The 22697-nt window shown below is 32.7% G+C and overlaps 1 protein-coding gene across 1 annotated transcript in view; it reads left to right on the plus strand.

Moving 5' to 3' along the window:
* The window catches only part of ctnnd2b (catenin (cadherin-associated protein), delta 2b), a 595920-nt gene that overhangs the window by 117136 nt on the left and 456087 nt on the right, over window positions 1-22697 (plus strand). The window contains exon 2 of the mRNA XM_030159817.1: window positions 17636-17772. Coding sequence (XP_030015677.1) covers window positions 17641-17772 — 132 coding nt within the window. The 5' untranslated portion in view covers window positions 17636-17640. The remainder of the gene's footprint in view (window positions 1-17635; window positions 17773-22697) is intronic.

A 22697-nucleotide genomic window follows, 5' to 3' on the forward strand; every position in this document is an offset into this window, starting at 1 on the left:
AATGAAACTGTGTTTAATGCAACTAATCTGATGTTTTCTCACATTTTAACATATTCTAACACTAGTTATTACTCACTTCATGGAGATAATATGCAAAAAATAAATATTAACAATTGATTTCCACTCAAGAACCAATCAAGAACAGCAAAGTTACAATAATGGTATGAATTGCAGTTTATGAGATGGTGCATAAGTGTCCACTGTGTTGGTTGATATGGAACTAAAACAACAAAACCCATGAATATACAAGAGTAAAGCTGTAGAGGAACTGTCCACTGTAGTGACTACTATGCATGAAAGGGTTAATAAAGCTTGAATGAATGAATGAATGAATGAATGAATGAACGAACACTGGACACAGCTGTAAATGAAAAGAATGGGGTTTGATGCTGAAATGTAGAGCTAAAACCGATTAATCGATTAGGTGCTTGAAGCGAGTGCAAAAATTTACGATTCAATTAATCGACTTGAATTGATTGAAGGGAAATATTCTATTGCAGTTTTCCTGAATTGAAGCTTCTTTGTGTGTCACAATAAGCGTCCGTGTGAAACACAACAGTGGAACCATTGTCTAACAGCAGAGAAATGAAGGAAACAAAACTTGGATTCAGGAGAGTTGTTAGCTGAATGATTTTTTTGGATCACTTTGAGTCGATTACTCGTTTCAGCTCTATTGAAATGGCAATGTTTCTTCTACACCGGTGAGTTTGATTCTGAGGCTTATGAAGGTATAAAGTTACTAGTGCGTTAACCTGTGGGGAACTACAGGTTCTAGATCATCTGATCCAGTTCATTCCTTTACTTTCGTGGTAAATTCCACTGGCATTTTCAGTTGAATAACCTCTCAGATGGCATGTCTGTTTCTGCACATGAAATTTTATACCATGGCAAAATGGCCCTGTTGTTTATCTGTTGCTAGGTAACCCACTTCAGTGATGATTCTATGATTCTGGGCATTGTTCTCAATTCAACACCAGACCATTTTCTTCCCTCTTTCACTTTGAATTACTCTGCTTACTCTGCTGTGCTGGTTGGTTTGTTACTAGGAAACATAATGTTAGAAACTGGTCCAAACCACTGTGGGTGTAGTAAACACAGACATTTGTCAAATAATAGAAAACGCTAACCCATATTGTGTCTGCTTGTTCTCCTTTGGCTGTTGTTGCTCAAACTGCACTTTAGATACTGCTTTTCTATCTATCTATCTATCTATCTATCTATCTATCTATCTATCTATCTATCTATCTATCTATCTATCTATCTATCTATCTATCTATCTATCTATCTATCTATCTATCTATCTATCTATCTATCTATCTATCTATCTATCTATCGTTCCTTCGTTCGTTCCTTCGTTCATTTGTTCGTTCCTTCGTTCATTCCTTCATCCGTTCGTAATAATCACAGAATAAAAGAACTTGTAGAGTGGCAAAGTAGTAAATAAATAAATAAATAAATAAATTAATTAATTAATTAATAAATAAATAAATAAATAAATTAATTTAATTAATTAATTAATAAAAAAAAAAAATAATAATAATAATAATAATAAAAACCACACTTCTAGGAAATAAGACAAAGAAAATTATGCATAAATACATATATATGTATACACAGAAAGTATTTATAGCAATGTCAGTTTTTTTTTTTTTTGAAATTATCATTCAAATTTTCAATCTGAAGAGTCTCATAAGATATTATTCCGGACATCAATGATACAAAGTACACTTCTCGCTTTTTTTTTTTTTTTTAGAAGAAAAAAGGGTATGAATAATGTTCTCTGGAAGGAAGAAAAACAAAGATATTAAAAAAAAAAAAAAAAAAAAAAATATAAGTAAATTAAATAATTACACAAAAAATTGATAATAATAATGATATTAACAAGTTTGTACACATAGCCAACCACACTTCTAGGAAATAAGACAAAGAAAATTATGCATAAATACATATATATGTATACACAGAAAGTATTTATGGCAATGTCAGTTTTTGTAAACATTAGGTGGCATTAGTGCTCGTCCGCTGCTCGTACTGGACAGACTGTTTTTGCAGCATGAATACATAACAGGTCCGTCTTGGATGTGATGGGAGCTCACCTGGTGCAGCGTGGACCACATATCAATCACTTTTACCACAGGGGCTTGTTGGAATCCAGCCCCAGGCCTTTACTGTGTGTTCTCCCTTCCCTTCCCTTAGCTGCTTTTCTTCAATCTCTCCCTCTCCCAACGATATCCAATAAAGCAGATAAGCCCTAAAAATGATAAACCCTCTCATGGTTTTATGTATTTTTCTATTGTTCACTCACATACAGAGCTGGAAACAGTAAATACTGTCTGTACTCAAGTGGAAGAAGAGACACTTATGTAAAAATGATGCTGTGATAAAAGAAAAGGTTCTAAAGTAGAATAGAATAGAATAGAATAGAATAGAATAGAATAGAATAGAATAGAATAGAATAGAATAGAATAGAATAAAGTGCAATAGAACAGAGCAGAGTAGAACAATATAGAATAGAGTAGAATAGAACAGAATTAAGTAGAGTAGGAAAAAGTAGAGTAGGATAAAGTGGAATAGAATAGAATAGAATAGAGTAGAGTAGAGTAGAGTAGAGTAGAGTAGAGTAGAGTGGAGTGGAGTGGAGTGGAGTAGAACAATACAGAATAGAGTAGAATGGAATAGAATTAAGTAGAGTAGGAAAAAGTAGAATAGAATAGAATAGTATAAAGTAGAGTAGAGTAGAGTAGAACAGTATAGAATAGATAGAGTAGAATAGAATTAAGAAGAGTAGGATAAAGTAGAATAGAATAGAATAGAGTAGAGTAGAGTAGAGTAGAGTAGAACAATACAGAATAGAGTAGAATAGAATTAAGAAGAGTAGGATAAAGTAGAATAGAATAGAATAGAGTAGAGTAGAGTAGAGTAGAGTAGAACAATACAGAATAGAGTAGAATAGAATTAAGAAGAGTAGGATAAAGTAGAATAGAATAGAATAGAATAGAATAGAATAGAATAGAATAGAATAGAATTAAGAAGAGTAGGATAGAGTAGAGTAGAATAGAATAGAATAGAATAAAAAAGCCTATATTTTCGTTGTGTGTACAATGAAATTAGGAGTGTTACTCCAGTCAGTGTGACAATATTAATTAAAAAAAGAAGAAATATAATGAAAATAGAATATAAACTTTTACAACAAGTAAAATAAAATAGAACTGAAAGTAGAATATAAATTAATAGACATAAAATATGAATAATTTCACAATATTGACAGTATTAAAAGTATGTAACAGTATGTATATCTGTGAACTCAAATCTATTAAAAGTAGTGCGTTAATGTTTGGATAAATACTGAATAAATATTGCTTTGTTATTGCAGAAAATGCACATTTTTGGAAGTGATTGCATGTTTAAGAGAGAGATATGAGTTAAAACATTTGGAGTAAAAAGGAAAAAGTCATTAGAAAAATAAAATACTAAACTCTGATTAAGTCCAGTAACAGTTTGTACTTTATTTCTTATCACTTCTGGTAAATATGATTCTATATTTTCTGAAATGTACATCAGATTCAGTATAGAAGTCCTGTTTTTCCTGCATAACTTTTTTGGTTAGTTTTATTTTGTTTGCTGTAATCATCCCTTCCTAATGTGATTTCATGATGGCGGACAGCTTCACTGATCTGAATTAATCAAGTACATATTTTCCAAAGTTTCAGGCTCGCACTGAAGTAAATATTCCCCTTTTTTCCTTCCAGTGCTGCTCAGTATGGAAACAAACTGCCTGAGGAAAAATTATTTACACTGAAGGAGCATTATGAAGGGATATTAAAACGTCCAACAACAAGAGGAGAGTTTACAGTAACCTGTTCTGTTGTTTTAAGACAAAAAACAAAAGGAACATTATTTAATGTCTTAATATGACAGAAGGTGTTTTCCACCATGGAGACGATGAGTTCTAAAAAGAAAGTACAAATACTACATATAGGCCCTTTAAATAAACCAGTATTTATGACTGTTATGTTGGTTTGTCGTCAAAATCCACAGAAATAAATATGTGATAATAGGGAATAAGAATAAAATAATCAAATATCATCTTTCACCAATTTTGACAGCACTATCAGCAAATTATATTGATTAAAAAAAATACATTTGTTGGTTTTTCTAGTTAAAACCTGTTATTTTAAAACCTATAACTCCCCTCAAATGCATTAAAACTAAAATAATAAGGCTGTTTTGGAGATGTAAGGAGAACAGATATTTGTCTTAAAATGCATTCTAAAATTCTATTGAATAAAATATACAAAAATAATATGAGATGTTCGTATTTTCATGGTTCTAATAGTAGATAAGTGACCTGTGGAGGGTTTTATAATGAAATGGGAAGAAAGACATGGTGTAAAAGACACAACAAGATGAAAATGACACAAACTATAACAGACTAATTACAACTAAAATTGATAAAATGATAAAATTATTGCCTATTTGACTATCTCAATACTACACATAGTCCCTTTAAATAAACCAGTGCTTATAACTGTTGTATTAGTTTGTCATCTTATGCACAAAATGTACACACAAAAATATGTAATAGTTCGAATCTGTCTGTTTTTTGAAGGAATAATCAAATATCATTTTCCCCACAAGTTTTGACAGCACTAACAGCAAATTATGTTAATTAAAAAAACTACATTTATTCCTTTTTCAAGTTAAAATCTGTTATAAAACCTGTAACTCCCTTCAAGTGCATTAAAACTAAAGTGACAGAGCTGTTGCTTGTACAGATATTTGCAAAGAGTAAAATTCAATTGTATTTATTGAGTAAAACACACAAAAATATCATGAGAAGTGCATATTTTCACAGTTCTAATAGTAGATAAGTGACCTGTGGAAGGTTTTATAGTGAAAGAAATGGAGTAAAAGGCACAACAAAATGAAAGTGACACAAAATACAAAAGATAAAACAGGGCATAAGAGACTGATTACAACAAAAATCGATAAAATTATCAAATTATTGCTCATTTGACTATTTCAATACAACATATAGACCCTTTAAATAAACCAGTATTTATGACTGTTATGTTGGTTTGTCGTCAAAATCCACAGAAATAAATATGTGATAATAGGGAATAAGAATAAAATAATCAAATATCATCTTTCACCAATTTTGACAGCACTATCAGCAAATTATATTGATTAAAAAAAATACATTTGTTGGTTTTTCTAGTTAAAATCTGTTATTTTAAAACCTATAACTCCCCTCAAATGCATTAAAACTAAAATAATAAGGCTGTTTTGGAGATGTAAGGAGAACAGATATTTGTCTTAAAATGCATTCTAAAATTCTATTGAATAAAATATACAAAAATAATATGAGATGTTCGTATTTTCATGGTTCTAATAGTAGATAAGTGACCTGTGGAGGGTTTTATAATGAAATGGGAAGAAAGACATGGTGTAAAAGACACAACAAGATGAAAATGACACAAACTATAAAAGACTAATTACAACTAAAATTGATAAAATGATAAAATTATTGCCTATTTGACTATCTCAATACTACACATAGTCCCTTTAAATAAACCAGTGCTTATAACTGTTGTATTAGTTTGTCATCTTATGCACAAAATGTACACACAAAAATATGTAATAGTTCGAATCTGTCTGTTTTTTGAAGGAATAATCAAATATCATTTTCCCCACAAATTTTGACAGCACTAACAGCAAATTATGTTAATTAAAAAAACTACATTTATTCCTTTTTCAAGTTAAAATCTGTTATAAAACCTGTAACTCCCTTCAAGTGCATTAAAACTAAAGTGACAGAGCTGTTGCTTGTACAGATATTTGCAAAGAGTAAAATTCAATTGTATTTATTGAGTAAAATACACAAAAATAACATGAGAAGTGCATATTTTCATAGTTCTAATAGTAGATAAGTGAAAAAAAAGTAAAAGAAAAAAGTAAAAAAGTAAAAGAAAAAAGTAAAAAAAAGTATAGGCTACTTGTTGATTTTTCCAGTTAAAATCTGTTATTATAAAACTTATAATTCCTGTGAAATGCATTAAAACTTAAGTAACAAAGCTGTTTTGGAGATGTAAGGAGTACAGATATGTAGAGAGTAAAAGACTGTTATATTTGTTGAGTAAAATACACAAAAATAACATGAGATGTGCGTATTTTCATAGTTCTAATAGTAGATAAGTGACCTGTGGAAGGTTTTATAGTGAAAGAAATGGAGTAAAAGGCACAACAAAATGAAAGTGACACAAAATATAAAAGATAAAACAGGGCATAAAAGACTGATTACAACGAAAATCGATGAAATTATCAAATTATTGCTCATTTGACTATTTCAATACAACATATAGACCCTTTAAATAAACCAGTATTTATGACTGTCATATTAGTTTGTTGTCTTGTGAACAAATAATAATAATTATTATATTTCAAAACTGTCTGTTTTTTGAAGGAATAATCAATTTTATTTAATTTTTATTTAATTTTTTTATTTATTTATTGTACCAATTTTAACAGCAAACTATATTAATTAAAAAAAAAAAAAAGTATAGGCTACTTGTTGATTTTTCCAGTTAAAATCTGTTATTATAAAACTTATAATTCCTGTGAAATGCATTAAAACTTAAGTAACAAAGCTGTTTTGGAGATGTAAGGAGTACAGATATGTAGAGAGTAAAAGACTGTTATATTTGTTGAGTAAAATACACAAAAATAACATGAGATGTGCGTATTTTCATAGTTCTAATAGTAGATAAGTGACCTGTGGAAGGTTTTATAGTGAAAGAAATGGAGTAAAAGGCACAACAAAATGAAAGTGACACAAAATATAAAAGATAAAACAGGGCATAAAAGACTGATTACAACAAAAATCGATGAAATTATCAAATTATTGCTCATTTGACTATTTCAATACAACATATAGACCCTTTAAATAAACCAGTATTTATGACTGTCATATTAGTTTGTTGTCTTGTGAACAAATAATAATAATTATTATATTTCAAAACTGTCTGTTTTTTGAAGGAATAATCAATTTTATTTAATTTTTATTTAATTTTTTTATTTATTTATTTTACCAATTTTAACAGCAAACTATATTAATTAAAAAAAAAAAAAAGTATAGGCTACTTGTTGATTTTTCCAGTTAAAATCTGTTATTATAAAACTTATAATTCCTGTGAAATGCATTAAAACTTAAGTAACAAAGCTGTTTTGGAGATGTAAGGAGTACAGATATGTAGAGAGTAAAAGACTGTTATATTTGTTGAGTAAAATACACAAAAATAACATGAGATGTGCGTATTTTCATAGTTCTAATAGTAGATAAGTGACCTGTGGAAGGTTTTATAGTGAAAGAAATGGAGTAAAAGGCACAACAAAATGAAAGTGACACAAAATATAAAAGATAAAACAGGGCATAAAAGACTGATTACAACAAAAATCGATGAAATTATCAAATTATTGCTCATTTGACTATTTCAATACAACATATAGACCCTTTAAATAAACCAGTATTTATGACTGTCATATTAGTTTGTTGTCTTGTGAACAAATAATAATAATTATTATATTTCAAAACTGTCTGTTTTTGAAGGAATAATCAATTTTATTTAATTTTTATTTAATTTTTTTATTTATTTATTTTACCAATTTTAACAGCAAACTATATTAATTAAAAAAAAAAAAAAAAAAAAGTATAGGCTACTTGTTGATTTTTCCAGTTAAAATCTGTTATTATAAAACTTATAATTCCTGTCAAATGCATTAAAACTTAAGTAACAAAGCTGTTTTGGAGATGTAAGGAGTACAGATATGTAGAGAGTAAAAGACTGTTATATTTGTTGAGTAAAATACACAAAAATAACATGAGATGTGCGTATTTTCATAGTTCTAATAGTAGATAAGTGACCTGTGGAAGGTTTTATAGTGAAAGAAATGGAGTAAAAGGCACAACAAAATGAAAGTGACACAAAATATAAAAGATAAAACAGGGCATAAAAAACTGATTACAACAAAAATCGATGAAATTATCAAATTATTGCTCATTTGACTATTTCAATACAACATATAGACCCTTTAAATAAACCAGTATTTATGACTGTCATATTAGTTTGTTGTCTTGTGAACAAATAATAATTATTATTATATTTCAAAACTGTCTGTTTTTTGAAGGAATAATCAATTTTATTTAATTTTTATTTAATTTTTTTATTTATTTATTTTACCAATTTTAACAGCAAACTATATTAATTAAAAGTATAGGCTACTTGTTGATTTTTCCAGTTAAAATCTGTTATTATAAAACTTATAATTCCTGTGAAATGCATTAAAACTTAAGTAACAAAGCTGTTTTGGAGATGTAAGGAGTACAGATATGTAGAGAGTAAAAGACTGTTATATTTGTTGAGTAAAATACACAAAAATAACATGAGATGTGCGTATTTTCATAGTTCTAATAGTAGATAAGTGACCTGTGGAAGGTTTTATAGTGAAAGAAATGGAGTAAAAGGCACAACAAAATGAAAGTGACACAAAATATAAAAGATAAAACAGGGCATAAAAGACTGATTACAACGAAAATCGATGAAATTATCAAATTATTGCTCATTTGACTATTTCAATACAACATATAGACCCTTTAAATAAACCAGTATTTATGACTGTCATATTAGTTTGTTGTCTTGTGAACAAATAATAATAATTATTATATTTCAAAACTGTCTGTTTTTTGAAGGAATAATCAATTTTATTTAATTTTTATTTAATTTTTTTATTTATTTATTGTACCAATTTTAACAGCAAACTATATTAATTAAAAAAAAAAAAAAAAGTATAGGCTACTTATTGATTTTTCCAGTTAAAATCTGTTATTATAAAACTTATAATTCCTGTCAAATGCATTAAAACTTAAGTAACAAAGCTGTTTTGGAGATATAAGGAGTACAGATATGTAGAGAGTAAAAGACTGTTATATTTGTTGAGTAAAATACACAAAAATAACATGAGATGTGCGTATTTTCATAGTTCTAATAGTAGATAAGTGACCTGTGGAAGGTTTTATAGTGAAAGAAATGGAGTAAAAGGCACAACAAAATGAAAGTGACACAAAATATAAAAGATAAAACAGGGCATAAAAGACTGATTACAACAAAAATCGATGAAATTATCAAATTATTGCTCATTTGACTATTTCAATACAACATATAGACCCTTTAAATAAACCAGTATTTATGACTGTCATATTAGTTTGTTGTCTTGTGAACAAATAATAATAATTATTATATTTCAAAACTGTCTGTTTTTTGAAGGAATAATCAATTTTATTTAATTTTTATTTAATTTTTTTATTTATTTATTTTACCAATTTTAACAGCAAACTATATTAATTAAAAAAAAAAAAAAAAGTATAGGCTACTTGTTGATTTTTCCAGTTAAAATCTGTTATTGTAAAACTTATAATTCCTGTCAAATGCATTAAAACTTAAGTAACAAAGCTGTTTTGGAGATATAAGGAGTACAGATATGTAGAGAGTAAAAGACTGTTATATTTGTTGAGTAAAATACACAAAAATAACATGAGATGTGCGTATTTTCATAGTTCTAATAGTAGATAAGTGACCTGTGGAAGGTTTTATAGTGAAAGAAATGGAGTAAAAGGCACAACAAAATGAAAGTGACACAAAATATAAAAGATAAAACAGGGCATAAAAGACTGATTACAACAAAAATCGATGAAATTATCAAATTATTGCTCATTTGACTATTTCAATACAACATATAGACCCTTTAAATAAACCAGTATTTATGACTGTCATATTAGTTTGTTGTCTTGTGAACAAATAATAATAATTATTATATTTCAAAACTGTCTGTTTTTTGAAGGAATAATCAATTTTATTTAATTTTTATTTAATTTTTTTATTTATTTATTTTACCAATTTTAACAGCAAACTATATTAATTAAAAAAAAAAAAAAAAAAAAAGTATAGGCTACTTGTTGATTTTTCCAGTTAAAATCTGTTATTATAAAACTTATAATTCCTGTCAAATGCATTAAAACTTAAGTAACAAAGCTGTTTTGGAGATGTAAGGAGTACAGATATGTAGAGAGTAAAAGACTGTTATATTTGTTGAGTAAAATACACAAAAATAACATGAGATTTGCGTATTTTCATAGTTCTAATAGTAGATAAGTGACTTGTGGAAGGTTTTATAGTGAAAGAAATGGAGTAAAAGGCACAACAAAATGAAAATGACACAAAATATAAAAGATAAAACAGGGCATAAAAGACTGATTCCAACTAAAATTGATAAAATGATGAAATTATTGCACATTTGACTTGGCTGATTGTGCATTGTTCAACGTGCAAGACTGTCTCATTGAGTCGATGTGAGGAAAACAAAATGAATAAGGATGACAGAACGCGTGCAGCTGTGTGCGCACAACTGAAGAATAAAAAAAAAAAAAAAAAAATCCAGAGAGGAGGGTGAGAAAAAGTGGATGGTGTGAAGAATGCCAAGTATGTGGAGGTGTCACATGGCCAGATAGGCAGCTGAGTGTTTATGAGCTACAATATATTCTCAGAAAAGCGGCGCAGGGAGGGCTCAGGTGCACCGTAGCATTGCAGGTTCAAATCCAAGCGTAACCTTTGCGTCCATCCTCCTCCTGTCACCCTCCGCTGGGCGCCCGCCGCCTAATAAAACCCAAATGGGCTGAAGGGAAGAGGCGGCGGCGAAATAGGTCACGAGCAAGTTTAGAGGCGTGAAGGCAACAAGAGGGAGGTAATGGGTAAAGGAGGAGGAGTGGAATGGTGGAAGGGTTAAATATTTATTTATTTTATTTTATTTATTTCTTTGACAGGGACAGTGCAGTCGAACATAGTTACAAGTTTGCAGCTGATGTGATGCAAATAGAGTTTAAAGCTAGTGCTAATTCTCAACTCCAGTCCCCAGTTCTTCCACAACACTGCAGTACAATACAAAATATACATCATGTAAACGATCATTCCATGCATAAAAATATAATATTCACTACAAACACAAAGTTATGGATATTTTAAATTTTTGGGCTCTTACTTACAAATGTCAAAAATGACTAAATAATTAAATAAATATCCTTCAGTTTTTGTTTGTAGTGTACACAAAATATATATCATTTAAAATGGTCATACCATACAATTCGATAATCCATTGTTAACCCCAAAATTCAAAATATTCTGAACTTTTTGTTTGTAGTGTATATTATATGGTTTGTATAGGAATACAAATCAGAGGCAAGAGAAGGGAGGGAAAAGGACAGAGTGGAAGTAAAGTAGCAAGGTGGGCGGTGATGAAAAATTCAGGTTGTGAAATGATGAAAGAAAAGCCAAGACGCTCCAAAATGGAAGACGAGTAAAGCCAGGTCAGCCATATTAGCAGCTTTCAGTGACCACAGATTGTTGCCAAGCAGCACGCAAGAGTAGTTTCCCCCCCCTCCTCTTCCTCCTCCTTCTTCTTCTTCTTTCTGCTCTCATGCCTCCACTTTCATTCCTCCGTCCTCGTGCTGCCTCGTGTTTGTGTATTTGTGCCAGATTCCTCATGACAAGCCTTTCGTCAGTGTGTAAAGCTGGCTGATGCAGCCGTTACACCAGCTCTGTGCTGCATCAGGATTACATGGCACATGTGAAGCCCGTGTCCTCCTACGCTCGCTCCAATACGGGATGACACATGGCGGCGAGTGTGCGTGTGTGTGTGTGTTTGTATATGTATGTGTGTGTGATGAAGTTTGTATGGCGGGGCCTGTGAGGTCACGACCCTGATAGTTTATGATACTGAATTTGGACACAGTCGTTCATGCATTGGTAGAAAAATATCAGCTGTGGAGCTGAAACTGAATACGTGTGACGCAATAGTGTTCTTCACCCATGAAGATCCAAACATCCACCTGTGACTGAAACCATCTACTGATCTAAACTGTTTAATACCTGTTGATCTACTTATCCTATCAATATATGTAAATAAGTGGTGTAAAATACAGTTTGTCATCTTTTCATGGTCATCAGATATCCTCCTGAGACCCAGCAAAGCATTTTTGTCCTCTGTAGTGGACAGGAGTTTCACAGCTTTACTTAAAAAAAAAAAAAAAAAAAAACATCCTGTAACGGTACACAAAATTTTCGGTTCGGTACATTTTTGGTTTTCAAAGCCATGGTTCGTTTTTTTTTTTCCAGTTCGGTACGGGAAGAAAGAAAACCCCTAAAAATGTCTATTAATTCATTTATGAATTTTTTAACATTTTTCCCCCAGTTTTTGGAGACAATAGAATATAGAAAAACAGGAATAATATAATTCTGCTGCTACAAATCAAATAGAAAATGAAATAAATTATTAATATTCCTAAATGTATTTTAAACATTAGTATTGCACTTTTCCCTGAAAGGTAGTTTCGAACAAACAAGAAAAATCTAATCACAGTTCTGTCAGTTCACATTCTCCATAAAAATAACAAAAAAATTCCACATGAAGTGCAACATTAACAAGAGGGTAAACTGGTATTCTGTTGAAACAAACTGAAGAGAAACACTGACAACACAATGAACCAAATTATTTATTTTAGGACAAAAAACAAACTGTTTAGGACGCTGTGTGTATTTGTTTGTGCCTGTGTGCATGGGGGATTTTTCTTTTTTTTTTTTAAGTCGGAGCCGGGGGTAGGAGGGACGCGCAGTTATATACCTGGGGGTTCGGTCCATAACTAACGTAACGAACGCTGTCGTGAAACGAAAGTGAAACTTTACATAAAATGGCAAAAATGTTTACTTACTGGGTCTCAGGAGGATATGACCTATTTGGACATTTGGTGGCTCCGTAGTTACCGTGGAAACACTTTAATCTTCTACAACATTGATTGACCAGTAAAACACAGTTGGATCAATGACAGTGGATGGACACACTGGGTTTATGTTCAGTTAATGATAGATTTGACTGAAAATGTCACTTTTTCTTCACTTTTCTTTGATATAACAACCATTAACTTTAATCTGAGCTTTAATGAACATCTACATGATCAGTGAATTAAATAAAGGAAAATACCTGACTTTTCTCTTAAAAATGCACAATACAATAATAAGCGGTGATAAATCACTTAAGAAAGGTTAACTAGAGAGAAAATATAATTTGGGAACTGCCATAAAAGTATCACTGGGTCTTTAAGGGTTAATGTATCAGATTACCGTTACTGTGGAACTGAGACTGAATATGTGATGTACTGTCTTTATAGTGTTCTTGATAAACCAGATAAACGTTAAATCAGTCTATTTGTTTATTGGTTTATTTGACAGGAATGGTCCACATTAATCACTGTCACTGCAAATGCACCAGAGTTGGAGCCAAACAACCATTTTTCATCTGTTGTGCATAGATATTAAAGTATTAAAAAAAAAAAACAAAAACAAAAATAAAAGTATAAGATTAGAATTATAATTACAGGATTATGGAATATTTTAGATCAGTAGATGCTTCTGGTCAGTGATGGATGTTTAGGTCTTTGAGGGTTAATGCAAGTAAACAAATAGTCAAGGATCTTTGACAAATGCATTCTGGGAGAACTTTACCAGTTGAACTGTTATCTTACCTTACCTTAATTTACCTTAACTTACCATACCTTACTTTAATTTACCTCACCTTAACTGACCTTACCTTACCTTAACTTAACTTTCCATTCCTTACCTTACCTTACTTTACCTTAACTTACCGCACCTTACTTTAATTTACCTCACCTTAACTTACTTTACCTTACCTTACCTTACCATTCTTACCTTACCTTACTTTACCTTACCTTAACATACCATGCCATATCTTACCTTACCATGCCTTACCTTATCTTACTTTACTGTACCTGAACTTACCTTAACATAACATAACATACCATACCTTACCTTAACATACCGCACCTTACCTTACCATACCATACCATACCATACCATACCATACCGTACCATACCTTACCTTACCTTAACTTACCATTCTTACCTTACCTTACTTTACCTTACCTTACCATACCATACCATACCATACCATACCATACCATACCATGCCTTACCTTACCTTACCTTACCTTACTTTACCTTACCTTACCTTACCTTAACATACCATACCATACCATACCTTACCTTACCTTACCTTACCTTACCTTACCTTACCTTAACTTAACTTGCCATACCTTACCTTACCATAACATCCTTTCCTTTCCTTTCCTTTCCTTTCCTTTCCTTTCCTTTCCTTTCCTTTCCTTTCCTTTCCTTTCCTTTCCTTTCCTTTCCTTTCCTTTCCTTTCCTTTCCTTTCCTTTCCTTCATATGTGTCCATTTAATTCCCATATTTACAACCATAACAGTTCAAAATTATCCACATCTCCACCTTAAACCAGCCCATTTTCATCTGGTGAAAAACCAGCTGCACCTGTTGCATCTGTCCCTCCTTCCTCTCCTCCATCCACTAACAGAAGCCCCTCATGTCATGGTGCTTTGGGGGTGTTGACGTACATCCAAACAGAAAATGGCTCCTTCAAATACAACTCTATTAGCAGAGTGTGAACAGGGGGGTGGACACATTTCCCTCCAGAGGACCACACTTTGGACAGGTGAATAGAAACATGAAAGTGCTGAATTATATACGTGAATTTGACAAGATGTGACAGATGGCTTTAGACAGAAGGGCCCGGAACCTTTCTGAAAAAAAAAAAAAAAAAAACAGAAGAAAAACATGAACTTTTAGATAGAAAGTGTTGGCCTTTTTTTGTTTGTTTTCACAGACTTTTGTCAGTGCGTCCACCTGTTCTGACTGGGTTTTCCCTGCTGTAATAAGATGAAGCACATTCTGAGCAGCAGCAAAACCACATTCATGTTTAGTTTTGTTTAGTTCAGACACAAACATAATACAAAACATAAGGGAAAAAAATAAAACAAAACAAAAATAAAAAATAGAATAATAGAAAAAAAAACAACTTGTAAAATCAATGCAGTAAATTGACTTCTGTGCATGTTTTTTTAATTTAATATCTGCTCCATTTTTTTTTTTTTTTATTTTGTTTTGTTTTTTCTATGAACTGCAACATTCTAGGCTGATAAAATTTTTAACATGACATTTGGGTGATGCTGATATCACTTTCTCTTTATTTATTTTTGCTGTTACTTATCTGACCTCAGTCTTTCTCAAATGGGGGTACGCACACACCCAGGGGTACTTGGAAGAACCCAAGGGGGTATTTGAATTTTTTGGGAAAAAATACATTATATAAGTCGTTATGTACTGAATACAAAATAAATAATGAGAATTAATGCTGGAATATGAAACACGGTAAATACATTCATAAAATTAAATTGACACTCCTAGTTTTATGCTGCATTGCAGGCAGGTTTTTGAGCCCATAAGTCACGACTTCAAACCACAAATCACGACTTTGTAGCGTTCCAAGTCACGCCAAATTGCCTGAGCGCAAGGAATTGTGGGAGCTGGATGTAAACAAACCAGCGTGGCGGGCCGTACGGAGTTTATGCTCATTTACAGTCATTTCTTTTTCCAGAATTTCCTCCTCTTTGCTTTTTTTGAGGGAAACAGAGGAGGAAAAATGGTGCATAAGGCAAGAGAAGCTGTTATAACATTTATGATATGATATTTGTGTATTTGGTATTAACTCTTTCATGCACAAATTATGAGAACCTTAATCAACATTTATTTTCTGAGTGTTTTTATTCCTCTTTAGGCATGAAAAAAACAATGTGACTGAAAATTTTCTTATGAACCTATTTTTCATGGAGTTAAAAAAATTTCAGCTTGACACCATGTGTTTAATTTTGGAAGCAAAGAAACATGGATTTACTGATATATCATGTGAAAACTATGAAATAAAAACCTTTTTAATGCTGCTAATCTGCTGTTTTCTCACATTTTAACATACTCTAATACTAGTCATATTACTCACTTCATGGAAATAATATGCAAAAAAAAACAAAAACAAAACTTTTTTGTTAAAAAAAAAAAACAGTTAATTGCAGTTCAGTAACAATAACAAGCAACTGATTTTTTTTTTTTTTTAGTTTAGTTTATTTTGAATATGCAACAAGACAAAGTAATCTTACTTCGTCCTTAGGAAAAAAACAGGTAGAAAGAGGTCATGGAAGAAAACAAAAAAACAAAAACAAAACTTATACATATACATGACTTCATTTGCACATTCTGAAAGGAGTGGAGGAAGTAAAATTTATTTAATCCCACCCCTTCAACACTCAAACATGTTAGTGCAGATCAGGTTTATCTAGAACAGTAAAGTTACACTAATGGTATAAATTACAGTGTATGGGATGATGCATAAGCGTCCACTGTGTTGACTGATATGGAACTAAAACAATAAAATCCATGAATATACAAGAGAACAGCTGGAGAAGAAGTGTCCACTGTAGTGACCACTATGCATGAAAGGGTTGATTTATTCTTGTCCTCAATGGACTGAAAACTAGCTAACACTACAGTAGCTGCTGATTATGCAGAACATTTGCAGATAAATAACATTAGAGCAGCACCTTGTTTTAATAAACAATTTCCATAAACACTACATCCATGGGGGCCGCTATTGTTGTTTCGCAGGCTATGTGATGTCAGAGCTCGGAACTGGGAGTACATCGATCTAAAATGAGTTCACGGGTGGGAAGTCGAAGGTTTGACTGCCATTCCAGTGCATTTTCACTGGTAGAAGGTTGGAAAAACACGAGTTAGGGGTTGCCTGGAATGCAGCATAATTGTCAGTCATCGTGTTTAAACTTTGGTAACATTTGAAGAACATTTCTATTTTATACTATTCAAGATGAGTTTGTTGAGTAGCTTAGTACTCATTTTTTGTTGATAGAAGGTTCATTTATTCATTAATGACCAATTAATTTATTTTTCTCATCAGTGAAAGAGGGCACTTTCCAGTTTACTTAAAAATATTTGTTATTTCTAATATATTAAAGTGAAATATATATTGTTTGTTTACAAAGTTTTGAAAATATAAACAGACACCTTTGGCACAGGAACAAATTTTGCCTCATTTTTAAAATCAAAAATGGTGAAGCAAGAGTTGGCAGTGCTTGGTTAAAAATACATATATATATTTCAGGGGGTACTCCACTGTAAAAAGTTTGTCCTACCTTAACAAGGAAATCTTCACTATAAATATAAATTAGTTAATAAAAGCATTGTTTATCATTTGATTAATGCCTCATTACTCTCCGCCATTTTGAAAAGGTCAAAGGTTATTTTCATCTCAGCTACTCGTGTATCAAATTTTTTCTCACTTCTCCAGTGGAAAATACAACATGACAGGACATTCATGTGCAAATTTGAGTTCATAACTAGTATTTACCATAATTCCCATTGCACCTGAAGGCAGCATTAGAGCCTATTTCCCTCCAAACCCCACTATGTTTATGCTGTCGGTGTGTTTGCAAACTTGTGTGTCCTTTCCCGTCCACCTTCACTCACATGTCTGTATGATGTGCATATGCTTGTCCATGTGTCCAGGGGTGTAGGAGAGCGTGGGTTTGACACATGAAATGACGGCGTGTCTTTAAGAATAGTAAGACCGGCATGTTTTCCTTGTTTTCCAGGAGGTATGCCAGTGCCTGAGGTGGCGTCTGACACTGCCAGCGCTGCCACCATGTTGAGCCCCGTCCTCAACGCCTCCAACGGAGATGGCTCCGAGTCTGAAACCACCTCTGCCATCCTCGCCTCCGTCAAGGAACAGGTTGGTACTCCGTGTGCATCTGAAACCCCATAGATGTCAACGCTGATGAAAAACGAACACCGAAAAGTAGTGTGGATTACTCCTCCTGTTCTTTTTTTAGGCCGGACAAGGCAGAAAGTCAACGAAATGATGGAGTACCCATATGAGCTAATGTGTCACAAACATGTTGCCATATCTCGAGCCCTTGTTGTTGTTGTTGTTGTTTTTGTTGTTGTCGGAGGCTCCCTAAGGATACGGCTCCTCGGTGTAATTTAGAAAATGCTCTAATGTGGTGGATGCATCATTTTCCTATTTTTGTCGAGGTCTTACCAGCTTTGTTGGAGCTACTGTACAGCACAAAGAAGAAAATAATAGGACAAAACACTGTACTGAACCTGCATTTCCTGCATTATCTAAACTCCAATGGGCTGATGATACAGTATTAGATGTTTTCATTGTAAAATGCAGGTTTAGGTATTCCAATCCCTCCAGAAAGATGCGGGCAAAAAGGTCTGTGCGTGTATGTGTGTACATACATACATACATATATATATTCATTTTGAACCCACTTTATCCTCACAAGGGTCACTTGGAGCCTATCCCAGCTACATAGGGGCGAAGGTGGGAAGGCGGGGTACACCCTGGAAAAGTCGCCAGTTCATCGCAGGGCTGAACATATAGAGACAAACAATCACTCTCACATTCACACCTATGGGCAATTTAGATTAACCAATTAACCTATCAGTGCATGTCTTTGGATGGTGGGAGGAAGCCGGAGTACCCAGAGAGAACCCACGCAGACACGGGGAGAACATGCAAACTCCACACAGAAAGGTCCTACCACCATCAGCTGGTGTTGGAATCGAACCCAGAACCTTCTTGCTGTGAGGCACGAGTGCTAACCATATATATATATATATATATATATATATATATATATATATATATATATATATGTCGAGGCCCAAAACGGAATCTGGCCCGATTCAGAATCAGGCCGGCCCAGAATGGAATTCTATTCTAGGCCGGCCTAGAATGGAATCCTGCTGCTATAATGTTATTTTTATACCATGTTTAATGCCAATGATCCATAATTCCATAATTTGTCATAATTTTACATTTTCAGTCTTACATACCTTGAGTAACTATTGTCAATTTCAGTCGATTTCACTGTACCATATATTGGTGGGGAGTACCACTAGGTTCTATTTGTAAATACAGTGTATTATAGTTTACAATTAAAATGTTGTTTGTTTCATTTTTTTTTTCACATACTTGCAAATTCCATGTATGGATTTTTGTAATAATTTAGATCATTTGCATTAAACATGGTATAAAAATAACATTATAGCAGCAGGATTCCATTCTAGGCCGGCCTAGAATAGAATTCCATTTTGGACCGGGCCAGATTCCGTTTTGGGCCTCGACACACACACACACACACACACACACACACACACACATATGTATGTATATATATATATATATATATATGTGTGTATATATATATATATATATATATATATATATATATATATATATATATATATATATATATATATATATATATATGTGTGTGTATATATATATATATATATATATATATATATATATATATATATATATATATATGTGTGTGTGTGTGTATGTGTATATATGTATGTATGTATGTATGTGTATATATATATATATATATGTATATATATATATATATATGTCCTTTATTTAACCAGGTAAAAAAGCCTCATTGAGATTGCAAATGTCTTTTTCAAGAGTGACCTGGCCAAGAAAAGCAGCATAACACAGTTTCTGACAAGACATTATCAACACATAATAATTAGAAAAGCACTCAGAGAGCGTAGACCTCCACCAGGGCAGATCAGCCCCCACCCCCCACCACGACCAAAATTTAATAATTTGTTCCTTATGCCAGTATCAACATTTCCTGAACCTTTCATCCAAATCCATCCATAACTTTTTGAGTTATCTTGCTAACAGGCAAACAAACAAACAGACAGACAGACAAACCCCGATGAAAACGCCCAGTGAAATGGCGGAGGTAAAAAACTTACAATCGATAGTGACAAAACAATCATTTGTACAAGTTTAAAAACAGTTACATTGACCAAGTTCACTGATTTCATGCTCCTTTAAACTTGCTTTAAATTCAGCTATAGTAACAAGTTCTGATTATGCAATGGAATATGCGGTGTTTTTGTCTGATTTTATGCGGTGAAATTGCAGGAATTTGCCAAAAAAAAAAAAAATGCGGAAATGTGGAAAAATGTAAGGAATATGAAACCATGCAAGCCCCACACATTTCACGTATTTTTTGTGGAAATATGCGATTATTCTGCTGAAAATGTGCCCTTTTTGAAAAAAATGTGCACTATTTGCTTGATTATGTATTGAATTATGCAATCACATAATCACGTTTTTCTGGAGGGACTGGTATTTACTGGTGCTAGATTATGTCTTTCTTTTTGAGTTGGAGCTCCAAGGGATGACAAGACTTTTGTATCATTCATCAAATTATCTCAACAGTATGGATTGGTTTGACATTTTACTCATTCGTGGGCCTCAGTGGATGAGTCATTGTGCATTTCCAGTGGGCTGACATTAGGTTCTTGAACTACAGTATTTGATGTTTGCATTGTAGTCATGCAGGTTTGAGTAGTCATTGTGCTGGATTGTGTCTTTGTTTTTCAACGCTTGGACTGAAAGCTACATGAGACGCCGAGGTTTTTGGGTCATCTATCAAATTTTCTTAACATTATGGATTGGTTTGACATTTTACTCAGTCTTGCTTCAGCTTTGTGAATCCATGCATGGTTTTAAAGAGATGATTTCATTTAAGAAAGCAGTGTGTTTTAGTGCTGGGTGATACCACACTTTCATGATTCGATACAAAACCGATTTCTTTTTTGGCATATATATTCGGTACCTGATACCGATACTTTCAGTGATTTTTTTTTTTTTTAGTAAAATGTTACACTTAAAAGGCATCTCACATGACAAATAGTTGAATTAATAAAGAATTCAGACCCAAGCATAGCATTTACAGTTTATGTAGACCACAGGGAAAAGTTTGAAAATGCATAATTCCATTTAAAAAAAACAAAATATCACTCTTTTAAAGTAATAGCGGAGTCTTAGTGACATGGCTGGTGAAAGGGAGCTGCTGTGGTTTTTTTTATTATCATCAGATTATTTCATTCTTCTCATTGACGTAGTGGTGTTTCCAAGTAAAATCCATATTTCATCACAGCCACTTGAGCTTCAGTGGAGTTGCCAGTCGAGTAAAGACTGTGGACTGGGTTTTATCAGTGATGTGTGGATCGATACTGAAATATCAGTGTCTCTGATACCAGATCTTTACACTCTAGACTCAACTGACAAATCAAAATATTGATACTTTTTTTTTTTTTTTTTACAATTCAAGTTTTTATTAGAGTTTTCACTTGGTACACGACAATAGTACAGTGTTGTTTAATGTTAACAAAGAAGGCTTCTAGACATACATGAAAAGTATCAAAAAATGCTACAAAGCGTGGAAGTTCCCAAAAAGCAAAAATTAAATAAAATAGATACTTTTGATACTTAGGTCATTTGAGGTAATGTATATCAGGAACACTACACTGTTTTATTGACTGATCATGTAGATGTTCATAAAAGCTCAGAGTAAAGTCAAAGGTTATTGTATCAAAACAGAGAAAACGGAAGAAAAAGGGACATTTTCAGTAAAATACATCAATAACTGAACATAAACTTGGTGTCTCCATCCGCTGTCATTGATCCAACTCCATGGGTTTTACTGGTGAATCAATGTTGTAGAAGATGACTGTGTTTCTATGGTAACCACAGAGCCTTGGAAGATCCAAATGGGTCATATCTGATGACCATGAAAAGATGATAAACTGTATTTTACACCAATTATTCACATGTATTGAGAGGATTAGTGCATTAACAGTTTAGATCAGTAGATGGTTTTGGTCAACGGTGGGTGTTTGGGTTTTTATGGGTTAATCATTACTTAATATTTTTTACGGAAACCACTTTTCTTATTTTTTTTAAGTAAACTCAACTCATCCAGACTTACATTGTACTTCAACCAAATACACTCTTTGCTTTTCCTCTGGTGTAAAAACAAACAAATTACTGTGTAGCCGCGGCTTCATATTCTCGATTTATGACATTTGCAGATGATGAAATCATTTACGCCAAAGCCTGAGATGCTGTTTAAATATATGAGCGCTTCAACTGTCTGCAGAGCTACAAGCGACACTTGAATCCCTGTGTAATGACCACCCCACACCGTTAAACAAAACTGTCACAGGAAGAAAAATGGAGACAACTTTGCTGACGTGAGGGGATGGTGATAGTCAATCATCCTCTAAGGATTATTAATGTCTGCTGCATTTCATTTTAATTCATCCCACAGTTGTCAATACGGTGTATTTCTCTCTGGACCTCAGTAATGGACCGATGCACCAACAGATGACATGACTGACTGACACGACCACCGCAGAGCCACGCTGCCAGCTTGGCTCTGATTGGATTAAAACACAGTATAAACCTAACCCTTTATCGGCAAGTGACTATTTTTGGTAATTTCCGCATACATTAAAAGGCAGTAACAGCAACGGTTCCAGTGAGGACAGTGAGGCAACAATCTCAGGTTAAATGTGGTCTACAGGGTCTGGAAGGTCCACCTCTGTATGAACAGTGAGGGTACCTGGTGGTCTAAAGAGGGCCGGACCAGTAAAATAATAACAGCGAAAAAAGTACAATTACATTATGAAAATGTTTACATCAACAAAGTTTCCTTAATAATCTGAATAACATGAACAACCTAAAATGTCTTGTCTAATGTTCTGAAATACATGTTCCTTTCACCATACGTGTGTTTTTCTCGTTTTTCGCCAAGGAGGTTTTGTTTTCATTGG

Source organism: Sphaeramia orbicularis, chromosome 17 (genome assembly GCF_902148855.1).
Source record: "Sphaeramia orbicularis chromosome 17, fSphaOr1.1, whole genome shotgun sequence".
In the NCBI taxonomy this organism is placed as follows: domain Eukaryota; kingdom Metazoa; phylum Chordata; class Actinopteri; order Kurtiformes; family Apogonidae; genus Sphaeramia; species Sphaeramia orbicularis.